The 20,477-nt window shown below is 44.7% G+C and overlaps 1 protein-coding gene across 1 annotated transcript in view; it reads right to left on the bottom strand.

The window, feature by feature from the left end:
- Positions 1-13,146: 13,146 nt before the first annotated feature.
- LOC124008720 (ventral anterior homeobox 2-like) overlaps positions 13,147-20,477 on the bottom strand; it is a 45,450-nt gene continuing 38,119 nt past the window's right edge. Inside the window, exon 3 of the mRNA XM_046320232.1 lies at positions 13,147-14,054. Within this exon, the coding sequence (XP_046176188.1) occupies positions 13,560-14,054 (495 nt within the window). The 3' untranslated portion in view covers positions 13,147-13,559. The remainder of the gene's footprint in view (positions 14,055-20,477) is intronic.

Here is a 20,477-nt window from a genome sequence, read left to right on the forward strand (position 1 = left end):
ATTTACTGGATTCAGCAATTTGAGTGTTTTCTGTATAGTTGTCTAATGTTGTTGGGGCATATTATTCTGTTTTAATGTTACTCCTGAATAACTATGATAAATATAATAGGTTTTAATGTTACTCCTGAATATAATATTTTTTTCTTGAGCGTATAAAAAGTTTACTTTGAAGTCAAAAGTGTAGGAATACAGATGAACTCAGTTATGGACACAGACATGGTGGCATTGCAGGAAGTTTGGTATGCTGTGAACTAAGAGGTGGTGAGTTCAAATCCCGGTAGAGGATGTGTTGAATAATGACTGTGCAAATCCTGTATCAAATGTAGAACTTGAAAACAGTGTGGGTACTTTGGGAACATCCTAACAACTCATTTTTGTTTGCAGGACATTAATGTGTAACTTCATGTGAAATATCATCTCATATGAAGTGTTCCAAAACCACATGCTTTGACATGATTTTATATGAGAGAGGTTCTGTGATCGTGTGAAAATCCACGTGACGATATTTCACATAAAGTATTCCAAAACCACATTGTTTCACATGATTTCACATGTGCAAAATGTGACAATTTCACTTGAAATCATGTGTTTTTTCCCATAAGGGAACCGTGAACACTTCGTTTTAGACTGGAGCGGTGGGTATGGAAGGTACACAAAAAACTATATTTTCCAAATCTATTGTGGGATTATCGCAACCTCTGTCAATAAGTACGATTTCAACAAGCTGACAATTGACATAAATAAATGCTATGCAACCATGGAAGACGGTCAGTGTTGTATCTCAAAACATGTTTCATTATTATTTCTTCTAAATGTTTCCATAACAACTGAAATTGAATGCAACTGTTCTGAATGACATACTAAATCCCATTGACCACTTTGCCCCATCAAACCCTTATCAAGCACGATGCTGTCGGCTTTTCTCGCCCTTTGACCATGTCCCTCTATTGCTTCCCTATGCACTTCCTTGTTTACGCATCATCAAAAGGCGCCGAAGAAAGACAAGGGGCAAAGACTGTGCACTGCACACCAATGGGGACTAAAAACTAAACCTACACGCCTTTCACACTTTTCCTTCCAACCCTTTTGTAGCAGTGTTAGCTTGTTTGAACAGGAAGAATAGAACACAGGGTGGGAGGTGTGTGTGTGTGTGTGTATGCGAGAGAGAGAGAGAGAGAGAGAGAGAGAGAGAGAGAGAGAGAGAGAGAGAGAGAGAGAGAGAGAGAGAGAGAGAGAGAGAGAGAGAGAGAGAGAGAGAGAATCACTAATGGTCCCCCCATCCCTTCCCGCCCCATCCTGTCTGCCTGTTGAGGACCCTGGTCGGTCGACTGGTCTCAGGAATGCAGCCGGGCTCTTTCTTTCCGAGGGCTAAGTCAGTCAGCCTCTTGTGTGAAGCATGTCAAAACAAGCAGCCATCATTCCACCCTAGGCTGAGAAAAGCAGGCAGGCTAAGGAAGAGGTGAGGAGGGGTGAGGAGAGGTGAAGGCCTTCCAGTCCACTAAGGTCACCCAGCAATTAACCCCAAGAGGTGCCCCACCCCACCCAATGTCTCTCTCTCTCTCGCTGTCCTTACACACACACACACACACACACACACACACACACACACACACACACACACACACACACACACACACACACACACACACACACACACACACACACACACACACACACACACACACACACACACACACACACACACACACACACACTCATTTCCGCAAGTCTCTCTCTCTAATCCAGAGGACCTCCACAGCTGATCGCCTCTCTCCCCCTCATCTGACCTCTGACCTTGCGCACCTCTTTGAATTTCACATGACTGTGCAGGTGTGGAGAAGTCCCTGGCACTGGATGGGCCCCAATTAGTGACCCTAATTAGTGCAGGGGCCCCCTGATGGGTTAAGGGAGGGGTGAGAGAAGGGGAGCAGGCAGGACGGTGATGCGTGGCTAAAGGCCTGGGAGGCCAGGGTTCTACACACACACTAATTCTACACACACTAATTCCACACACACTAATTCCACAGACACTAATTCTACACACACTAATTCTACACACTCTAATTTCACACACACACGTAGCACTAAGATGTGGCACAGGACTAGGTGATGGCTCCGGAGGGGATGGCTGCCATCTTATCGGCTCTTAACCTACCATACTATTTTATTTTATTTTTTCACATTGTTTGTAACTTCTTTTGTACATAATGTTGCTGCTATCGTATCTTATGACCGAAAAGAGCTTTTGGACATCAGAACAGAGTTTTAGTTCAATGAGTCGGGTGGGAAGGATATACTACAGACACCCAACCAGGCCCAGATCCCCGTCATTCGCTGGAGAAGGAAACCGAAACTTTCCGGAAAAAGATCAGGGTGCCTTGTGAGGATCCTGCGACGAGTGGCTATGCCTTCCGTCCAACAAGTTAAAGTTCAATTGCAGGAAATTAAATGGGACAAACTGAAAGCATGTATATCGTACCAACAGGACATTAAAAACTGTAATATCTTATGTTTCACTGAGTCGTGGCTGAACGATGACATTAAGAACATACAGCTGGCGGGTTATAGAGTCTATCGGCAGGATAGAACAGCAGCCTCTGTTAAGACACGGGGCGGGGGCCTATGTATATTTGTAAACAACAGCTGGTGCACGATATCTAAGGAAGTCTTAAGGTTTTGCTCGCCTAAGGTAGAGTATTTACATTTAAGTAATTTAGCAGACGCTCTTATCCAGAGCGACTTACAATTGGTGCATTCACCTTATGACATCCAGTGGAACAGTCACTTTACAATAGTGCATCTAAATCTTAAAGGGGGGGGATACTTATCCTATCCTAGGTATTCCTTAAAGAGGTGGGGTTTCAGGTGTCTCCGGAAGGTGGTGATTGACTCCGCTGTCCTGGCGTCGTGAGGGAGTTTGTTCCACCATTGGGGGGCCAGAGCAGCGAACAGTTTTGACTGGGCTGAGCGGGAGCTGTACTTCCTCAGTGGTAGGGAGGCGAGCAGGCCAGAGGTGGATGAACGCAGTGCCCTTGTTTGGGTGTAGGGCCTGATCAGAGCCTGGAGGTACTGAGGTGCCGTTCCCCTCACAGCTCCGTAGGCAAGCACCATGGTCTTGTAGCGGATGCGAGCTTCAACTGGAAGCCAGTGGAGAGAACGGAGGAGCGGGGTGACGTGAGAGAACTTGGGAAGGTTGAACACCAGACGGGCTGCGGCGTTCTGGATGAGTTGAAGGGGTTTAATGGCACAGGCAGGGAGCCCAGCCAACAGCGAGTTGCAGTAATCCAGACGGGAGATGACAAGTGCCTGGATTAGGACCTGCGCCGCTTCCTGTGTGAGGCAGGGTCGTACTCTGCGGATGTTGTAGAGCATGAACCTACAGGAACGGGCCACCGCCTTGATGTTGGTTGAGAACGACAGGGTGTTGTCCAGGATCACACCAAGGTTCTTAGCGCTCTGGGAGAAGGACACAATGGAGTTGTCAACCGTGATGGCGAGATCATGGAACGGGCAGTCCTTCCCCGGGAGGAAGAGCAGCTCCGTCAGTATCTCATGATAAGTTGTAGACCACACTATCTACCTAGGGAGTTTTCATCTGTATATTTTGTAGCTGTCTACATACCACCACAGACCGATTCTGGCACTAAAACCGCACTCAATGAGCTGTATACCGCCATAAGCAAACAGGAAAACGCTCATCCAGAGGCATCGCTTCTGATTCCTGCTTACAAGCAAATATTAAGGCAGGAAGCACCAGTGACTCGGTGTATAAAAAAGTGGTCAGATGAAGCAGATGCTAAACTACAGGACTGTTTTGCTATCACAGACTGGAACATGTTCCGGGATTCTTCAGATGGCATTGAGGAGTATACCACATCAGTCACTAGCTTTATCAATAAGTGCATCAAGGACTTCGTCGCCACAGTGACTGTACGTACATACCCCAACCAGAAGCCAAGGATTACAGGCAACATTTTCACTGAGCTAAAGGGTAGAGCTGCCACTAACCCAGAAGCTTATAAGAAATCCCGCTATGCCCTCTGACGAACCATCAAACAGGCAAAGCATCAAAACAGGACTAAGTGTCACGCCCTGACCTGAGTATTCTTTGTTTTCTTTATATATTTTGGTTAGGTCAGGGTGTGACATGGGTGATGTACAGTATGTGTTTTTTTGTACTGTCTAGGTTTTTTGTAGGTTTATGGGGTTGTTTACCTTCTAGGTGTTTATGTATGTCTATGGTTGCCTAGATTGGTTCTCAATTAGAGGCAGCTGTTTATGGTTGTCTCTGATTGGGAACCATATTTAGGACAACAACCTCTCCCTCAACCTGAACAAGACAAATGAGCTGATCGTTGGCTATAGGAAATGGAGTGCTGAACAGACCACCATTGACATTGTCTAAACTGACTACACACACACACACAGCACTAAACTGACTACACACACACACACACAGCACTAAACTGACTACACACACACACTCACAGCACTAAACTGACTACACACACACACACACATAGCACTAAACTGACTACACACACAGCACTAAACTGACTACACACACACAGAGCACTAAATTGACTACACACACACACATAGCACTAAACTGACTACACATTCACACACACATACACACACACAGCACCACTGATTAGAACAAAGAAAAGGACATACAAGCAAATGTTTTATTTTCTGATCATTCTGATTACAAAAAAAACTAAATTAAATACAGATTTTCGTGTCACTGGAGCTCAGTTGAAACGACAACTTTAGCCCCATGCACTCCTGTTACACTGGCCCTACAACTCATCAGGGTATACCTTCTCTACTTCTGTCCACTGGCCCTACAACTCATCAGGGTTTACCTTCTCTACTTCTGTCCACTGGCCCTACAACTCATCAGGGTTTACCTTCTCTACTTCTGTCCACTGGCCCTACAACTCATCAGGGTTTACCTTCTCTACTTCTGTCCACTGGCCCTACAACTCATCAGGGTTTACCTTCTCTACTTCTGTCCACTGGCCCTACAACTCATCAGGGTTTACCTTCTTTACTTCTGTCCACTGGCCCTACAACTCATCAGGGTTTACCTTCTCTACTTCTGTCCACTGGCCCTACAACTCATCAGGGTATACCTTCTCTACTTCTGTCCACTGGCCCTACAACTCATCAGGGTTTACCTTCTCTACTTCTGTCCAATGACCCTACAACTCATCAGGGTTACCTTCTCTACTTCTGTCCACTGGCCCTACAACTCATCAGGGTTTACCTTCTCTACTTCTGTCCACTGGCCCTACAACTCATCAGGGTATACCTTCTCTACTTCTGTCCACTGGCCCTACAACTCATCAGGGTTTACCTTCTCTACTTCTTTCCACTGGCCCTACAACTCATCAGGGTTTACCTTCTCTACTTCTGTCCACTGGCCCTACAACTCATCAGGGTTTACCTTCTCTACTTCTGTCCACTGGCCCTACAACTCATCAGGGTTTACCTTCTCTACTTCTGTCCACTGGCCCTACAACTCATCAGGGTTTACCTTCTCTACTTCTGTCCACTGGCCCTACAACTCATCAGGGTTTACCTTCTCTACTTCTGTCCACTGGCCCTACAACTCATCAGGGTTTACCTTCTCTACTTCTGTCCACTGGCCCTACAACTCATCAGGGTTTATCTTCTCTACTTCTGTCCACTGGCCCTACAACTCATCAGGGTATACCTTCTCTACTTCTGTCCACTGGCCCTACAATTCATCAGGGTTTATTTTCTCTCCTTCTGTCCACTGGCCCTACAACTCATCAGGGTTTATCTTCTCTCCTTCTGTCCACTGGCCCTACAACTCATCAGGGTTTATCTTCTCTCCTTCTGTCCACTGGCCCTACAACTCATCAGGGTTTATCTTCTCTCCTTCTGTCCACTGGCCCTACAACTCATCAGGGTTTACCTTCTCTACTTCTGTCCACTGGCCCTACAACTCATCAGGGTTTATCTTCTCTACTTCTGTCCACTGGCCCTACAACTCATCAGGGTATACCTTCTCTACTTCTGTCCACTGGCCCTACAACTCATCAGGGTTTATCTTCTCTACTTCTGTCCACTGGCCCTACAACTCATCAGGGTTTACCTTCTCTACTTCTGTCCACTGGCCCTACAACTCATCAGGGTTTACCTTCTCTACTTCTGTCCACTGGCCCTACAACTCATCAGGGTTTACCTTCTCTACTTCTGTCCACTGGCCCTACAACTCATCAGGGTATACCTTCTCTACTTCTGTCCACTGGCCCTACAACTCATCAGGGTTTACCTTCTCTACTTCTGTCCACTGGCCCTACAACTCATCAGAGTTTACCTTCTCTACTTCTGTCCACTGGCCCTACAACTCATCAGGGTATACCTTCTCTACTTCTGTCCACTGGCCCTACAACTCATCAGGGTTTACCTTCTCTACTTCTGTCCACTGGCCCTACAACTCATCAGGGTTTACCTTCTCTACTTCTGTCCACTGGCCCTACAACTCATCAGGGTTTACCTTCTCTACTTCTGTCCACTGGCCCTACAACTCATCAGGGTTTACCTTCTCTCCTACTGTCCACTGGCCCTACAACTCATCAGGGTTTACCTTCTCTACTTCTGTCCACTGCTACAGGGAGTGCTACCCGGCTCCCCACCTCCACCCCTCCCCACCTTCCCTGCCTCCCTTTCTACCTTTCCTCCTTCCTTTCATTCCATAATAAAGGGGGAGGCTCCCTTCCTTCCTACCTTCCCACCTTCCCTGCCTCTCTATCTTCCGTCCTTCCTTCCATCCCTCCTTCCTTCCATCACTGTGAAACGGGCCACCCATCTGGTCTCCTGTCTCCGGGCCCCCTTGCGCTCTCAAATAAAGGCGGCAATCATTTTAATTGGCACCCTGGAGTCAATTGTCCCTGTGTTGCTGGAAAAGGAGGCGAGGAGAGGAGAGGAGAGGTATATAATTGTTTGTCATCCAGAGAGGGTATAGTTAGTGGCCAACTTGTGAATCAGCATAAGATTAAATATATTTCCCCTAGAGCAAATGCTACAGTTCACGTGCAGCCATTATTGGATCATAGTCTTGGTTTTGAACAGGATGTTGTCCATAAGAATGAAGTAAAGTCAGTTACGTGAAGTGTTGTGGTGAATAGAAGAGACAGACAGACCAAGTTACATAGACATATATTTATATGCATAAAAATACATATTATACAAGATTTTGTCCTTTCGAGCCAGAGAGCTTGAAAACCACTTTTTCAAACCAGAAGACAAAGAAAGTCTCTTTAAATAAGTGCAATTTGTTAATGAGACAAAGAATTGTAAAGCATATATCACGTTTTAATTTTTCTGTCTTTTTTTTGTTGTTTCTTGTTGTTGTTGTTTCTTGTTGTTGTTGTTTTTTGTTGTTGTAAACATCACATGGTACTGAGATGGAGATACTTGTGCTAATACCCATATATTTACATTGTAAAGTTCTTCACTGTGAGTAGTAGAACGGTGCCGATTAAATTGACATGGTCAAACACAACTTTTACTTAGCCTGATCACAGATCAGTTTGTACTTTTATCCAACAGCATGACAAATTATAGTTGGCTTAAGCACATACAGATTGGGAATCAGGCTTCAACTTTACTGCCAAAAGGAAATAATGTACTGTATGGCCTTATATACTGTACCCTCACATAACCTTACTGTGCATAAGAACAAAACACTTCCTCTCTATTCCTTTTTATTATTTATTTTTTAAATAAAAAAACATTGCCACACAATCGCATAAAACCATCAAACTTATGATACAGTAGCACCACATATAGGGAGAGAGAGAGAGAGAGAGAGAGGAACTGGGCCCATATTTACAACGTGTTTCAGATACTTTGGGAATATGGGCCCTGGAGAGCCTGAAGGAGGAGAGGAAACAGTGTTCTCCAGGTTTGGGGTCAATTCAATTTCAATTCCATTCAATTCATAAAGTAAACCAAATTCCAAATCCAATCCCAAATGTTCCTTATTAAAAAGCATTGAATAGAATCAGAATTGAAATGTCAGTGTACTGCCTGAATTGCCTGGAATTTAAATGGTATTGACCCCAACCCTGGTATGTTCTACCCCCAGTCACATCTCTCTGACATGGGTTTATTTGTATATGAAGGTGAATTTTCAGTGTTGCACGGTGTCAGGAGAAAACGCGTAACAAAAGTCAGCGAGAGCAGAGAGAGAAAAAGAGAGAGAAAGAGAGAAAGAGAAAGAGAGAAACTGTTTGATGCTGAGCTATTTGCTATGAAAGCACTATCATCTTCAACCCAGAAAGGGCAACGGTTAGATTTCCTTCTGTGGTGCCTTTGAATGTTATTTTTTGAAAATGAGAACGGCCTCTCCTTAAATGAAACACACGTACTAGCTTTTCAGCGCTGCTTTTCCATGTGGTTCCAACACCGTGCACAAGAACAGTGTCGGCTGAGCATACAACATACAACACAAACACAGGACTGTACAGCTGCAGGAAAAGGAGTTGTTATTGAAAGAGATGGTCAGACGAGAGAGAGAGAGAGAGAGAGAGAGAGAGAGAGAGAGAGAGAGAGAGAGAGAGAGAGAGAGAGAGAGAGAGAGAGAGAGAGAGAGAGAGAGAGAGAGAGAGAGAGACAGAGAGAGAGAGAGAGACACAGAGACACAGAGAGAGAGAGAGAGAGAGAGAGAGAGAGAGAGAGAGAGAGAGAGAGAGAGAGAGAGAGAGAGAGAGAGAGAGAGAGAGAGAGAGAGAGAGAGAGAGAGAGAGAGAGAGACACAGAGAGACACAGAGAGAGAGAGAGAGACAGAGAGACACAGAGAGAGAGAGAGAGAGAGAGAGAGACACAGAGAGAGAGAGAGAGAGAGAGAGAGAGAGAGAGAGAGAGAGAGAGAGAGAGAGAGAGAGAGAGAGAGAGAGAGAGAGAGAGAGAGAGAGAGAGACAGAGAGAGAGAGAGAGAGAGACAGAGAGAGAGAGAGAGAGAGAGAGAGAGAGAGAGAGAGAGAGAGAGAGAGAGAGAGAGAGAGAGAGAGAGAGAGAGAGAGAGAGAGAGAGAGAGAGAGAGAGAGAGAGAGAGAGAGAGAGAGAGAGAGAGAGAGAGAGAGAGAGAGAGAGAGAGAGAGAGAGAGAGAGAGAGAGAGAGAGAGAGAGAGAGAGAGAGAGAGAGAGAGAGAGAGACAGAGAGAGAGAGAGAGAGAGAGAGAGAGACACAGAGAGAGAGAGAGAGAGAGAGAGAGAGAGAGAGAGAGAGAGAGAGAGAGAGAGAGAGAGAGAGAGAGAGAGACAGAGAGAGAGAGAGAGAGAGAGAGAGAGAGAGAGAGAGAGAGAGAGAGAGAGAGAGAGAGACAGAGAGAGACAGAGAGAGAGAGAGAGAGAGAGAGACACAGAGAGAGAGAGAGAGAGACACAGAGAGAGAGAGAGAGAGAGAGAGAGAGAGAGAGAGAGAGAGAGAGAGAGGAGAGAGAGAGAGAGAGAGAGAGAGAGAGAGAGAGAGAGAGAGAGAGAGAGAGAGAGAGACACAGAGAGAGAGAGAGAGAGACACAGAGAGAGAGAGAGAGAGAGACACAGAGAGAGAGAGAGAGAGAGAGAGAGAGAGAGAGAGAGGGATCACATGACCGTTACTTCTCTACTCGTTTAGTTGTTTACTGGTCGAAGTCTTGAAGGGATTGAAGATGGGTGAATATCTGAGTTTGACACAGATACTGAGAACTGCCAAAGAAATACCATTTTGACTTTACAGGAGGAAAGAATTGTTTTCTAGGAATACTGTTAAAAATGAACAAATAAATACAGTGTGAGAAGAGAATGCCTTTGACATAGTGGCAGAGGAGAAGCAAAGAGTTCTGGACCAAAATAAAAGAAAGATAAAAGAAGACAAAAAAGGACGTGAAGTAGAAGTGGGAAGCTAGGTAAGTTGCTTCCTGCCTCCCTCCCTCCCTATCTCCCTACCTCTGTTGATAAAAAGATATGTCCCTGCCTCCCTCCCTGTCTATCTCCCTACCTCCCTGCCTCCCTCCCTGTCTATCTCCCTACCTCCCTGCCTCCCTCCCTGTCTATCTCCCTACCTCCCTGCCTCCCTCCCTGTCTATCTCCCTACCTCCCTGCCTCCCTCCCTGTCTATCTCCCTACCTCCCTGCCTCCCTCCCTGCCTCCCTCCCTGCCTATCTCCCTACCTATCTCCCTACCTCCCTGCCTCCCTCCCTGTCTATCTCCCTACCTCCCTGCCTCCCTCCCTGTCTATCTCCCTCCCTCCCTGTCTATCTCCCTACCTCCCTGCCTCCCTCCCTGTCTATCTCCCTACCTCCCTGCCTCTCAGGTCTGCCTCTCCCTTCAATATTTGATGGAGGATGGTGTGAATTATGGATGTTGCTTATTGAAAATAACATGATGTTCAACAACAGCCCCGGTAGAACCACAGCAACAACACACAAACAGAGAGGTTTCCATGACTACAAGACCCACAGCGGTGCTTCACTACGACAACGTGAAGGTGAGACTGGCAGACAAAGGTCAGAAGGTCAGAGAGACACCGTAGTAGAGCAAATCTGTTGTTTTACTATCAGAATCTTTTTTTCCACACACTTTTCTCACAGAAGGGGATTTTTTCAGGCTTTGGAACAATTTAGGTAGATGACCTTGGCAATTATTTGTGAAGGTCGGCGATAAGGTCGGCCCTTTTTTATTGATGTCATCACAAACCAGGACCTTCAAGAGATCAAGAAATAGGGGGCCCAAAATGTGATCCATATACACTGAGTGTACAAAACGTGCTTCTACACCTGCATTGCTTGCTGTTTGGGGTTTTAGGCTGGGTTTCTGTACAGCACTTTGAGATATCAGCTGATGTAAGAAGGGCTATATAAATAAATACATTTGATTAGATTTGATTAAGAACACCAGCTCTTTCCATGACATAGACTGACCAGGTGAATCCAGGTGAAAGCTATGAACCCTTATTAATGTCACTTGTTAAATCCACTTCAATCAGTGTAGATGAAGGAGAGGAGACAAGTTAAAGAAGGATTTTTAAGCCTTGAGACATGGATTGTGTATGTGTGCCATTCAGAGGGTGAATGGGCAAGACAAAATATATGACTGCCCTTTGAACGGGGTATGGTAGTAGGCGCCAGGTGCACCGGTTTGTGTCAAGAACTGCAACGCTGCTGGGTTTTTCATGTTCAACAGTTTCCCATGTGTATCAAGAATGGTCTACTACCCAAAGGACATCCAGCCAACTTGTCACAACTGTGGGAAGCATTGGAGTCAACATGGGCCAGAATTCCCGTGGAATGCTTTCGACACCTTGTCGAGTCCATGCCCCGATGAATAGGAAAACCACCATTTCGAGGTGAGAAATAGAAAGTTGTGAAAAAACCCAGTGGAGATAACTCTAGTTAATATTGACAAACTGAGGTCGAACTACAGTGACCAGGGCTTGGAGCTTGGAGTCTCTTTGAGAAAATAATCTAAACGTGTCTGAACTGAATCCAGAATCTCTGACTAACCCTTAACCTGTCTTCTTAATAGATAGTCTGCGTACACTGCGTTTGGAACTGTACCTATAGGGGATACAACCGGTGAATATCTGATACCTCAAGATCTCAAATAACTTTCACGGTGTAGCACATGACAACAAACTATATTCAAAAAGAGGGAGATGGGAGATCATGTAAAAATCTTCAAGGAACATAAAGTGCTTTAGATCAAAGTAAATGGGCGAGTCTTGAGCGCGGGAGAGGGTCTAGGAAGGAATAGCCAAATATAATTGTTAAATAATAAACAGGGAAAGGGGAAATAGAAGCCATTGAATGTACCAATCTGAGAAAATATATACATAAAAAACAGCTTATTATGACTTGGAAGAAGAAACCAGTTTAAAAGAGATGATGCCTACTGCATCCTACAGTATCTGTCGACCCATCAGAACATCACACACAGACTTCCATGAGATAAGGAGAAGGATTGATATGAACCGGTTAGAAATTCTGTCTGTGTGTATGTGTTTGTGTATGTGTATGTGTGTGTGTGTGTGTTTGTGTATGTGTGTGTGTTTGTGTATGTGTGTGCACCAAACCTACGTGAACAACATTCAAACACAAGATTTGGGATAAGGAGTGTTTGGCCAGACCAAGCACAGGGGGCGGTGGTGGGATATGTACGGGACAGATGGGTCGCTTTTTATGTACACCAAAACAAATTAACCCCCCACCCCGCCCCCCAACGATGATGAGCCCTTTTTGTTTGCAAACATTCAGAGATAATCTAAACCGGGGGTTGTTGTGGCAACCTGCGGGTGGGTGGTTTTAAACCAGAGAGTAGTCTCTGTAGCCAATGGTAAAGCATACGGAGTGATACTGTCACCGGTGAATTACACATCAAGAGTTCATCTCATGGGAGTGGATAAGAGGTCAAGGGGTTAGAGGTCAGAGGTCAAGCTCCTCAGGTTGACCTGGACTCCAGTTGATTGGACGACACAACGACGTGAGGACGTAGCGCAGAGCAGGGGCCAGGATAACGGCGCTATTGCTAACCCGTTACTTTGGCAAGGCCATACTGTAACCCCCAGTACCTTTTTTCAACTGCTTTTTCTTCTTCATAGCATGGATTTGACCTAGGACTAGCTTTAGTTCACATATTACTTGTCCACAATATTTTTTTAAATACACACACAACCAACCAAATACAGAATTTACAGGAATCAGTGTTGGACACTATACAGTGCAAATTAACATTAGAAACTGCTAACGCGTATGATTATTTGACTTGGAACGCTCTGGCAGAAAACTGCCACATGATGGGAAACCTGGTCATTTTGCTGGAAGGTATGTAATATGTTAAAGGGGTAACTGGTTGCACTCCTTTGTATTGTAATGTAATCTACAGACGACATCACGTTTATTCACTTACACTGACTCAGTCAGGGCCTTTTCTACGATGTCAGGCTTTTACAAAACATACTATGGAACAGAAAGAAAGAAAGAAAGAAAGAAAGAAAGAAAGAAAGAAAGAAAGAAAGAAAGAAAGAAAGAAAGAAAGAAAGAAAGAAAGAAAGAAAGAAAGAAAGAAAGAAAGAAAGAAAGAAAGAAAGAAAGAAAGAAAGAAAGAAAGAAAGAAAGAAAGAAAGAAAGAAAGAAAGAAAGAAAGAAAGAAAGAAAGAAAGAAAGAAAGAAAGAAAGAAAGAAAGAAAGAAAGAAAGAAAGAAAAAGAAAGAAGAGAACGGTCACACAAACGTCCTGACTGGACAAAGTGAACAAAGGAGGAGAAGCGTTAAGACAAAAAGGTCTGTTCTCCGTATGAATCACACACACATTTCATCTCCCAAATAATTCACAAGCAACGTTTTTGTGTGTGAGGGGATTCATCATCACCCCTGTCTGTCACACCACGAGGTCCTGTTCCGTAACCCCCCCCCCACCGTGGCAGGCAGTAGCTGAACAATGATGTTGATGGGCCAACCAATGATAGACAGCAATGTTGGTGGGTGGATAGGTGGGAGACCAGAGGTGGGGGGGGGGTCATCCCAACCCCTTAATGGCCACTTTTTAGGAAACTCTCTTCTTCCCACTTAGATCTCCATCCTTGGAGATCCTGTCCAGCCGCATGTATGGCTCAAATGCCGAGGACCCGCACCCGTACCCAGACGCCAGTTCATGATGAGCGCCCCCTAGCAGCGGCATTGAGAAGCACAGTGAGTGCGGCGGCGGCATGCCCAGACGTGGTGAAGGTGAAGTCCCTCCCAGGGAGGGCAGTGACAGCCCGAAAGTTCCACCCATGCCAAGAATGCCATTTCCTGGTGGCGTTCTCCTACTCACGCCTGGCGAGGAGCCCCCTCCGGAGCTGACCAATAGGGAGCCATTTCCTGGGTGGTGGCCCAATGGGGGATTGGGGGGCGGGGCGGAGAGGAGGCGGCCCTGTTCGAGGAGACGCAAAATGTTACAGGTGGCCAGTGACTCCGAGGTGGAGGAGGAGTGCTTGTCAGAGTCCTTGGTCGTGTCCTTCTTCTGCTTGGTGCGGCGGTTCTGGAACCACACTTTAACCTATAAAGACAGAAGAAGTGAGACAGACTAAAGAGTTAAAACATGGCTTTATTCATTGAACGGTTCACTAAATCAGCAGACAATAGGAGAAATAATAACTCTTACTTATGTCTAGTTCAAACCACACAAACACAGATTCTGTCTCAACAATCATCTTAGCCATCATTGGATTCTGGTTAATTCTGTTGCATGAAACTTTTATGAAAATGAAACCTTTATTTAACTCAGCAAGTCATTGTCAAGAAGGCACCTCCAAGTTGAGAGTTACGATACATAACTATATTCTTTCAGTGGAGGCTACAGTAAAGTATATGATATTATATGATATTTCTACTGTTCCTAGGCCGTCATTGAAAATAAGAATTTGTTCTTAACTGACTTGCCTGGTTAAATAAAGGTAAAATAAATGTAAAAGTTGGTGACACGTGATACCTAGCTAAGTGCCTGGCCATCCATGCACGCACAGACACAAGCAGTATACATACAGAGACAACCCCCAGTACACCTCATTGGATTTCCCACTGGGTTCAACCATGATTGGTTGGTTTTTACCCTCATCGCTCTCCACTCAAATCAAATCAAGGTTTAGCAGATGTTAAAACAAAATGCTTGTGTTTCCAGCTCCAGCAGTGCAGTAAATGTCTAACGGTGGAATACTAATACACAAATAATTCCTGGAGAAAAAATACTTTGAAAAAAAAAGAAATAAAAAAAATATCCGAATGAGTAATGTCAGAGTACAGAATATAAATATGTGGTGCGCACAGACAATATGGACAATATATAAGTAGGAAAAAAGCATGTACAGCAGTAGTTATATAGGATGAGCTATGTGGAGAATACAGTATGTACAGCAGTAGTTATATAGGATGGGCTATATGGAGAATACAGTATGTACAGCAGTAGTTATATTGGATGGGCTATGTGGAGAATACAGTATGTACAGCAGTAGTTATATAGGATGGGCTATGTGGAGAATACAGTATGTACAGCAGTAGTTATATAGGATGGGCTATGTGGAGAATACAGTATGTACAGCAGTAGTTATATAGGATGGACTATATGGAGAATACAGTATGTACAGCAGTAGTTATATAGGATGGGCTATGTGGAGAATACAGCATGTACAGCAGTAGTTATATAGGATGAGCTATGTGGAGAATACAGTATGTACAGCAGTAGTTATATAGGATGGGCTATGTGGAGAATACAGCATGTACAGCAGTAGTTATATGGGATGGGCTATGTGGAGAATACAGCATGTACAGCAGTAGTTATATAGGATGGGCTATGTGGAGAATACAGTATGTACAGCAGTAGTTATATAGGATGAGCTATGTGGAGAATACAGTATGTACAGCAGTAGTTATATAGGATGAGCTATGTGGAGAATACAGCATGTACAGCAGTAGTTATATAGGATGAGCTATGTGGAGAATACAGTATGTACAGCAGTAGTTATATAGGATGGGCTATGTGGAGAATACAGTATGTACAGCAGTAGTTATATAGGATGGGCTATGTGGAGAATACAGCATGTACAGCAGTAGTTATATAGGATGAGCTATGTGGAGAATACAGTATGTACAGCAGTAGTTATATAGGATGGGCTATGTGGAGAATACAGTATGTACAGCAGTAGTTATATAGGATGGGCTATATGGAGAATACAGTATGTACAGCAGTAGTTATATAGGATGGGCTATGTGGAGAATACAGTATGTACAGCAGTAGTTATATAGGATGGGCTATGTGGAGAATACAGTATGTACAGCAGTAGTTATATAGGATGGGCTATGTGGAGAATACAGTATGTACAGCAGTAGTTATATAGGATGAGCTATGTGGAGAATACAGTATGTACAGCAGTAGTTATATAGGATGAGCTATGTGGAGAATACAGCATGTACAGCAGTAGTTATATAGGATGGGCTATGTGGAGAATACAGTATGTACAGCAGTAGTTATATAGGATGAGCTATGTGGAGAATACAGCATGTACAGCAGTAGTTATATAGGATGGGCTATGTGGAGAATACAGTATGTACAGCAGTAGTTATATAGGATGAGCTATGTGGAGAATACAGCATGTACAGCAGTAGTTATATAGGACGGGCTATGTGGAGAATACAGTATGTACAGCAGTAGTTATATAGGACGAGCTATGTGGAGAATACAGTATGTACAGCAGTAGTTATATAGGATGAGCTATGTGGAGAATACAGCATGTACAGCAGTAGTTATATAGGATGAGCTATGTGGAGAATACAGTATGTACAGCAGTAGTTATATAGGATGGGCTATGTGGAGAATACAGCATGTACAGCAGTAGTTATATAGGATGAGCTATGTGGAGAATACAGTATGTACAGCAGTAGTTATATAGGATGGGCTATGTGGAGAATACAGCATGTACAGCAGTAGTTATATAGGATGGGCTATGTGGAGAATACAGCATGTACAGCAGTAGTTATATAGGATGGGCTATGTGGAGAATACAGTATGTACAGCAGTAGTTATATAGGATGGGCTATGTGGAGAATACAGCATGTACAGCAGTAGTTATATAGGATGAGCTATGTGGAGAATACAGTATGTACAGCAGTAGTTATATAGGATGGGCTATGTGGAGAATACAGTATGTACAGCAGTAGTTATATAGGATGGGCTATATGGAGAATACAGTATGTACAGCAGTAGTTATATAGGATGGGCTATGTGGAGAATACAGTATGTACAGCAGTAGTTATATAGGATGGGCTATGTGGAGAATACAGTATGTACAGCAGTAGTTATATAGGATGGGCTATGTGGAGAATACAGTATGTACAGCAGTAGTTATATAGGATGAGCTATGTGGAGAATACAGTATGTACAGCAGTAGTTATATAGGATGGGCTATGTGGAGAATACAGTATGTACAGCAGTAGTTATATAGGATGAGCTATGTGGAGAATACAGCATGTACAGCAGTAGTTATATAGGATGGGCTATGTGGAGAATACAGCATGTACAGCAGTAGTTATATAGGATGAGCTATGTGGAGAATACAGTATGTACAGCAGTAGTTATATAGGATGGGCTATGTGGAGAATACAGCATGTACAGCAGTAGTTATATAGGATGAGCTATGTGGAGAATACAGTATGTACAGCAGTAGTTATATAGGATGGGCTATGTGGAGAATACAGCATGTACAGCAGTAGTTATATAGGATGAGCTATGTGGAGAATACAGTATGTACAGCAGTAGTTATATAGGATGGGCTATGTGGAGAATACAGTATGTACAGCAGTAGTTATATAGGATGGGCTATGTGGAGAATACAGTATGTACAGCAGTAGTTATATAGGATGGGCTATGTGGAGAATACAGTATGTACAGCAGTAGTTATATAGGATGGGCTATGTGGAGAATACAGTATGTACAGCAGTAGTTATATAGGATGGGCTATGTGGAGAATACAGTATGTACAGCAGTAGTTATATAGGATGGGCTATGTGGAGAATACAGCATGTACAGCAGTAGTTATATAGGATGGGCTATGTGGAGAATACAGCATGTACAGCAGTAGTTATATAGGATGGGCTATATGGAGAATACAGCATGTACAGCAGTAGTTATATAGGATGGGCTATGTGGAGAATACAGCATGTACAGCAGTAGTTATATAGGATGGGCTATGTGGAGAATACAGTATGTACAGCAGTAGTTATATAGGATGAGCTATGTGGAGAATACAGTATGTACGGCAGTAGTTATTGCACTGCACTGTACTGTAGTGTACTACACTGTACTGCACTGCACTGTACAGCACAGTAGTGTACTGCACTGTACTGCACTGTTCTGCACTGTTCTGCACTGTTGTGTAGTGTTATGCACTGTACTGAACTGCACTGTACTGCACTGTTCTGCACTGTTGTGTAGTGTTATGCACTGTACTGAACTGCACTGTACTGTACTTTAGTGTACTGTTCTGCATTGTAGTGTTCTGCACTGTACTGTAGTGTACTGCACTGTAGTGTACTGTACTATAGTGTACTGTACTGTACTGCACTGTTCTGCATTGTACTATACTGCAATGTTCTGCACTGTACTGTACTGCATTGTACTGTACTGCACTGTACTGTAGTGTACTGTACTGCATTGTTCTGCACTGTACTGTACTGTAGTGTACTGCACTGTACTGTACTGTACTGCACTGCACTGTATTGTACTGTAGTGTACTGCACCGTACTGTAGTTTGCTCACACACACACACACAGGGTAATGGGGGTCAGGGGAGATCAGATGCGTTTGCTCACACACAGGGTAATGGGGGTCAGGGGAGATCAGATGCGTTTGCTCACACACACACACAGGGTAATGGGGGTCAGGGGAGATCAGATGCGTTTGCTCACACACACACAGGGTAATGGGGGTCAGGGGAGATCAGATGTGTTTGCTCACACACACAGGGTAATGGGGGTCAGGGGAGATCAGATGTGTTTGCTCACACACACAGGGTAATGGGGGTCAGGGGAGATCAGATGCGTTTGCTCACACACAGGGTAATGGGGGTCAGGGGAGATCAGATGTGTTTGCTCACACACAGGGTAATGGGGGTCAGGGGAGATCAGATGCGTTTGCTCACACACACACAGGGTAATGGGGGTCAGGGGAGATCAGATGCGTTTGCACACACAGAGAAATCACACTCATGAAAAATGTATACAATCTTCACTGACTTACTGCTCTTTTCCTCACCTCTCGGGTGTGAGTGTGTGCATTCGTACGTTTGTGTGTGTGTCATGGCATTCGATCCGGGCAAGGCGATCACCACACATGACCCATTGATGTGAGCTGACTGGAAGAATGCGATCGCTGCATTTTCATATCGAGAATAAACCCTCTGTCAGATTCTCCTTCGTATTCGTCTCTCTCCGCCACTCTATACATTCACCATGAGACGAACACATCTCTTGGCACAGATCATGTAGTTTAGTGTTCACACTCACATGCTCATAATGTACACATACATGTATAGGACCGTCACAGACCACATAGTGTACGCATACAGTACACTATGTACAGTACTATGTACAGTACGCATACTACCATCATCAACTCATCCACTCTTTATCTGGAGAACACTGCCATCTAATTAAGCTAAAGAGGGGATTGGTGGATTGGTAGAGCGAAGCAGAGTGAGTTCCAGTTACATTGACAACGCTGGGCCAACTGTCCACCGGCCAAACCCAGAAGGCACTGGGCCAACTGTCCACCGGCCAAACCCAGAAGGCACTGGGCCAACAGTCCACCGGCCAAACCCAGAAGGCACTGGGCCAACTGTCCACCGGCCAAACCCAGAAGGCACTGGGCCAACTGTCCAAACCCAGAAGGCACTGGGCCAACTGTCCACCGGCCAAACCCAGACGAAGCTGGGCCAACTGTCCACCACCCTATGGTTGTGATACAGCCTGGATTTGAACCAGGGTGTCTGTAGTGACACCTCTAGCACTGAGATGCAGTGCCTTAGACCACTGCACCACACGGGAGCCCGGGGTAGGGCTGGGCAGGGCTGGGCAGAACATTGCTGGGCAGGGCTGGGCAGAGAAGGCTGGGCAGGGAGGGGTAGGGTACTCTTGACCCAGGCACTATAGAGTGAATATTGTGCCATTTGAAACACATCCACGATGAGTAGGACCTACCTAGCCTATATGACTAGCAGCAGTGTGGCAAGGACAGGGCACACACAACGCTGCCGTGAGCTGCTGCATTCACATCACACACAGCAGTCATAGAGAGCTCATATGTCTGTAAAGCACGCGACCGCCGCTCAACCACAGAACAGAAACCAATGCTTTTCAATGTAGAACATTTGGAATTGGAAGTGGAATTTGGTTTCCATTCTAAATGGACTGAAATGGAAAGGGAATTGTCCCCAACCCTGGATAGAACTGTTGGTTAGTTGAGTCCCTTTCAGTATGTGTATAATGAGATTGGGGAGGAATCCTCCCCAGCTGAGAAGGATACTGACGCCACATCTTAGACGTAGAGTAGTAAAGACCTGGGCCCCTATCCACAGTCTCAGTCTTGTCTTAATCCTCTTTATGTATACAGTATATACTATACGAGCCTAAGTTAAAAATACCACTTCCCAAATCAGGGTTTTTCAAGCAAAGCCTCTGACTGATTCCTGTGTGTTCCTATTTCCTCCCAATTGGGTGAAAACCCACACACCTTCAGGCAATCACCTCTCTGCGCTTCCTCGATGGGGCACGGCTTAGCCAGGGGCTGAGGTGAGAGGGAGCTGGAGGAGGTGGGCCGTTCATTTCACAGTCGTCCGCTTGAGGAAAAACCCTAAGGTTTACAGGGGACTTTACTATGGGGGAAATTATGAAAAGAGAAAGAGAGCAAATCTCTACCCTCTCCATACATCTA

Source organism: Oncorhynchus gorbuscha, linkage group LG21 (assembly GCF_021184085.1).
Source record: "Oncorhynchus gorbuscha isolate QuinsamMale2020 ecotype Even-year linkage group LG21, OgorEven_v1.0, whole genome shotgun sequence".
NCBI lineage: Eukaryota > Metazoa > Chordata > Actinopteri > Salmoniformes > Salmonidae > Oncorhynchus > Oncorhynchus gorbuscha.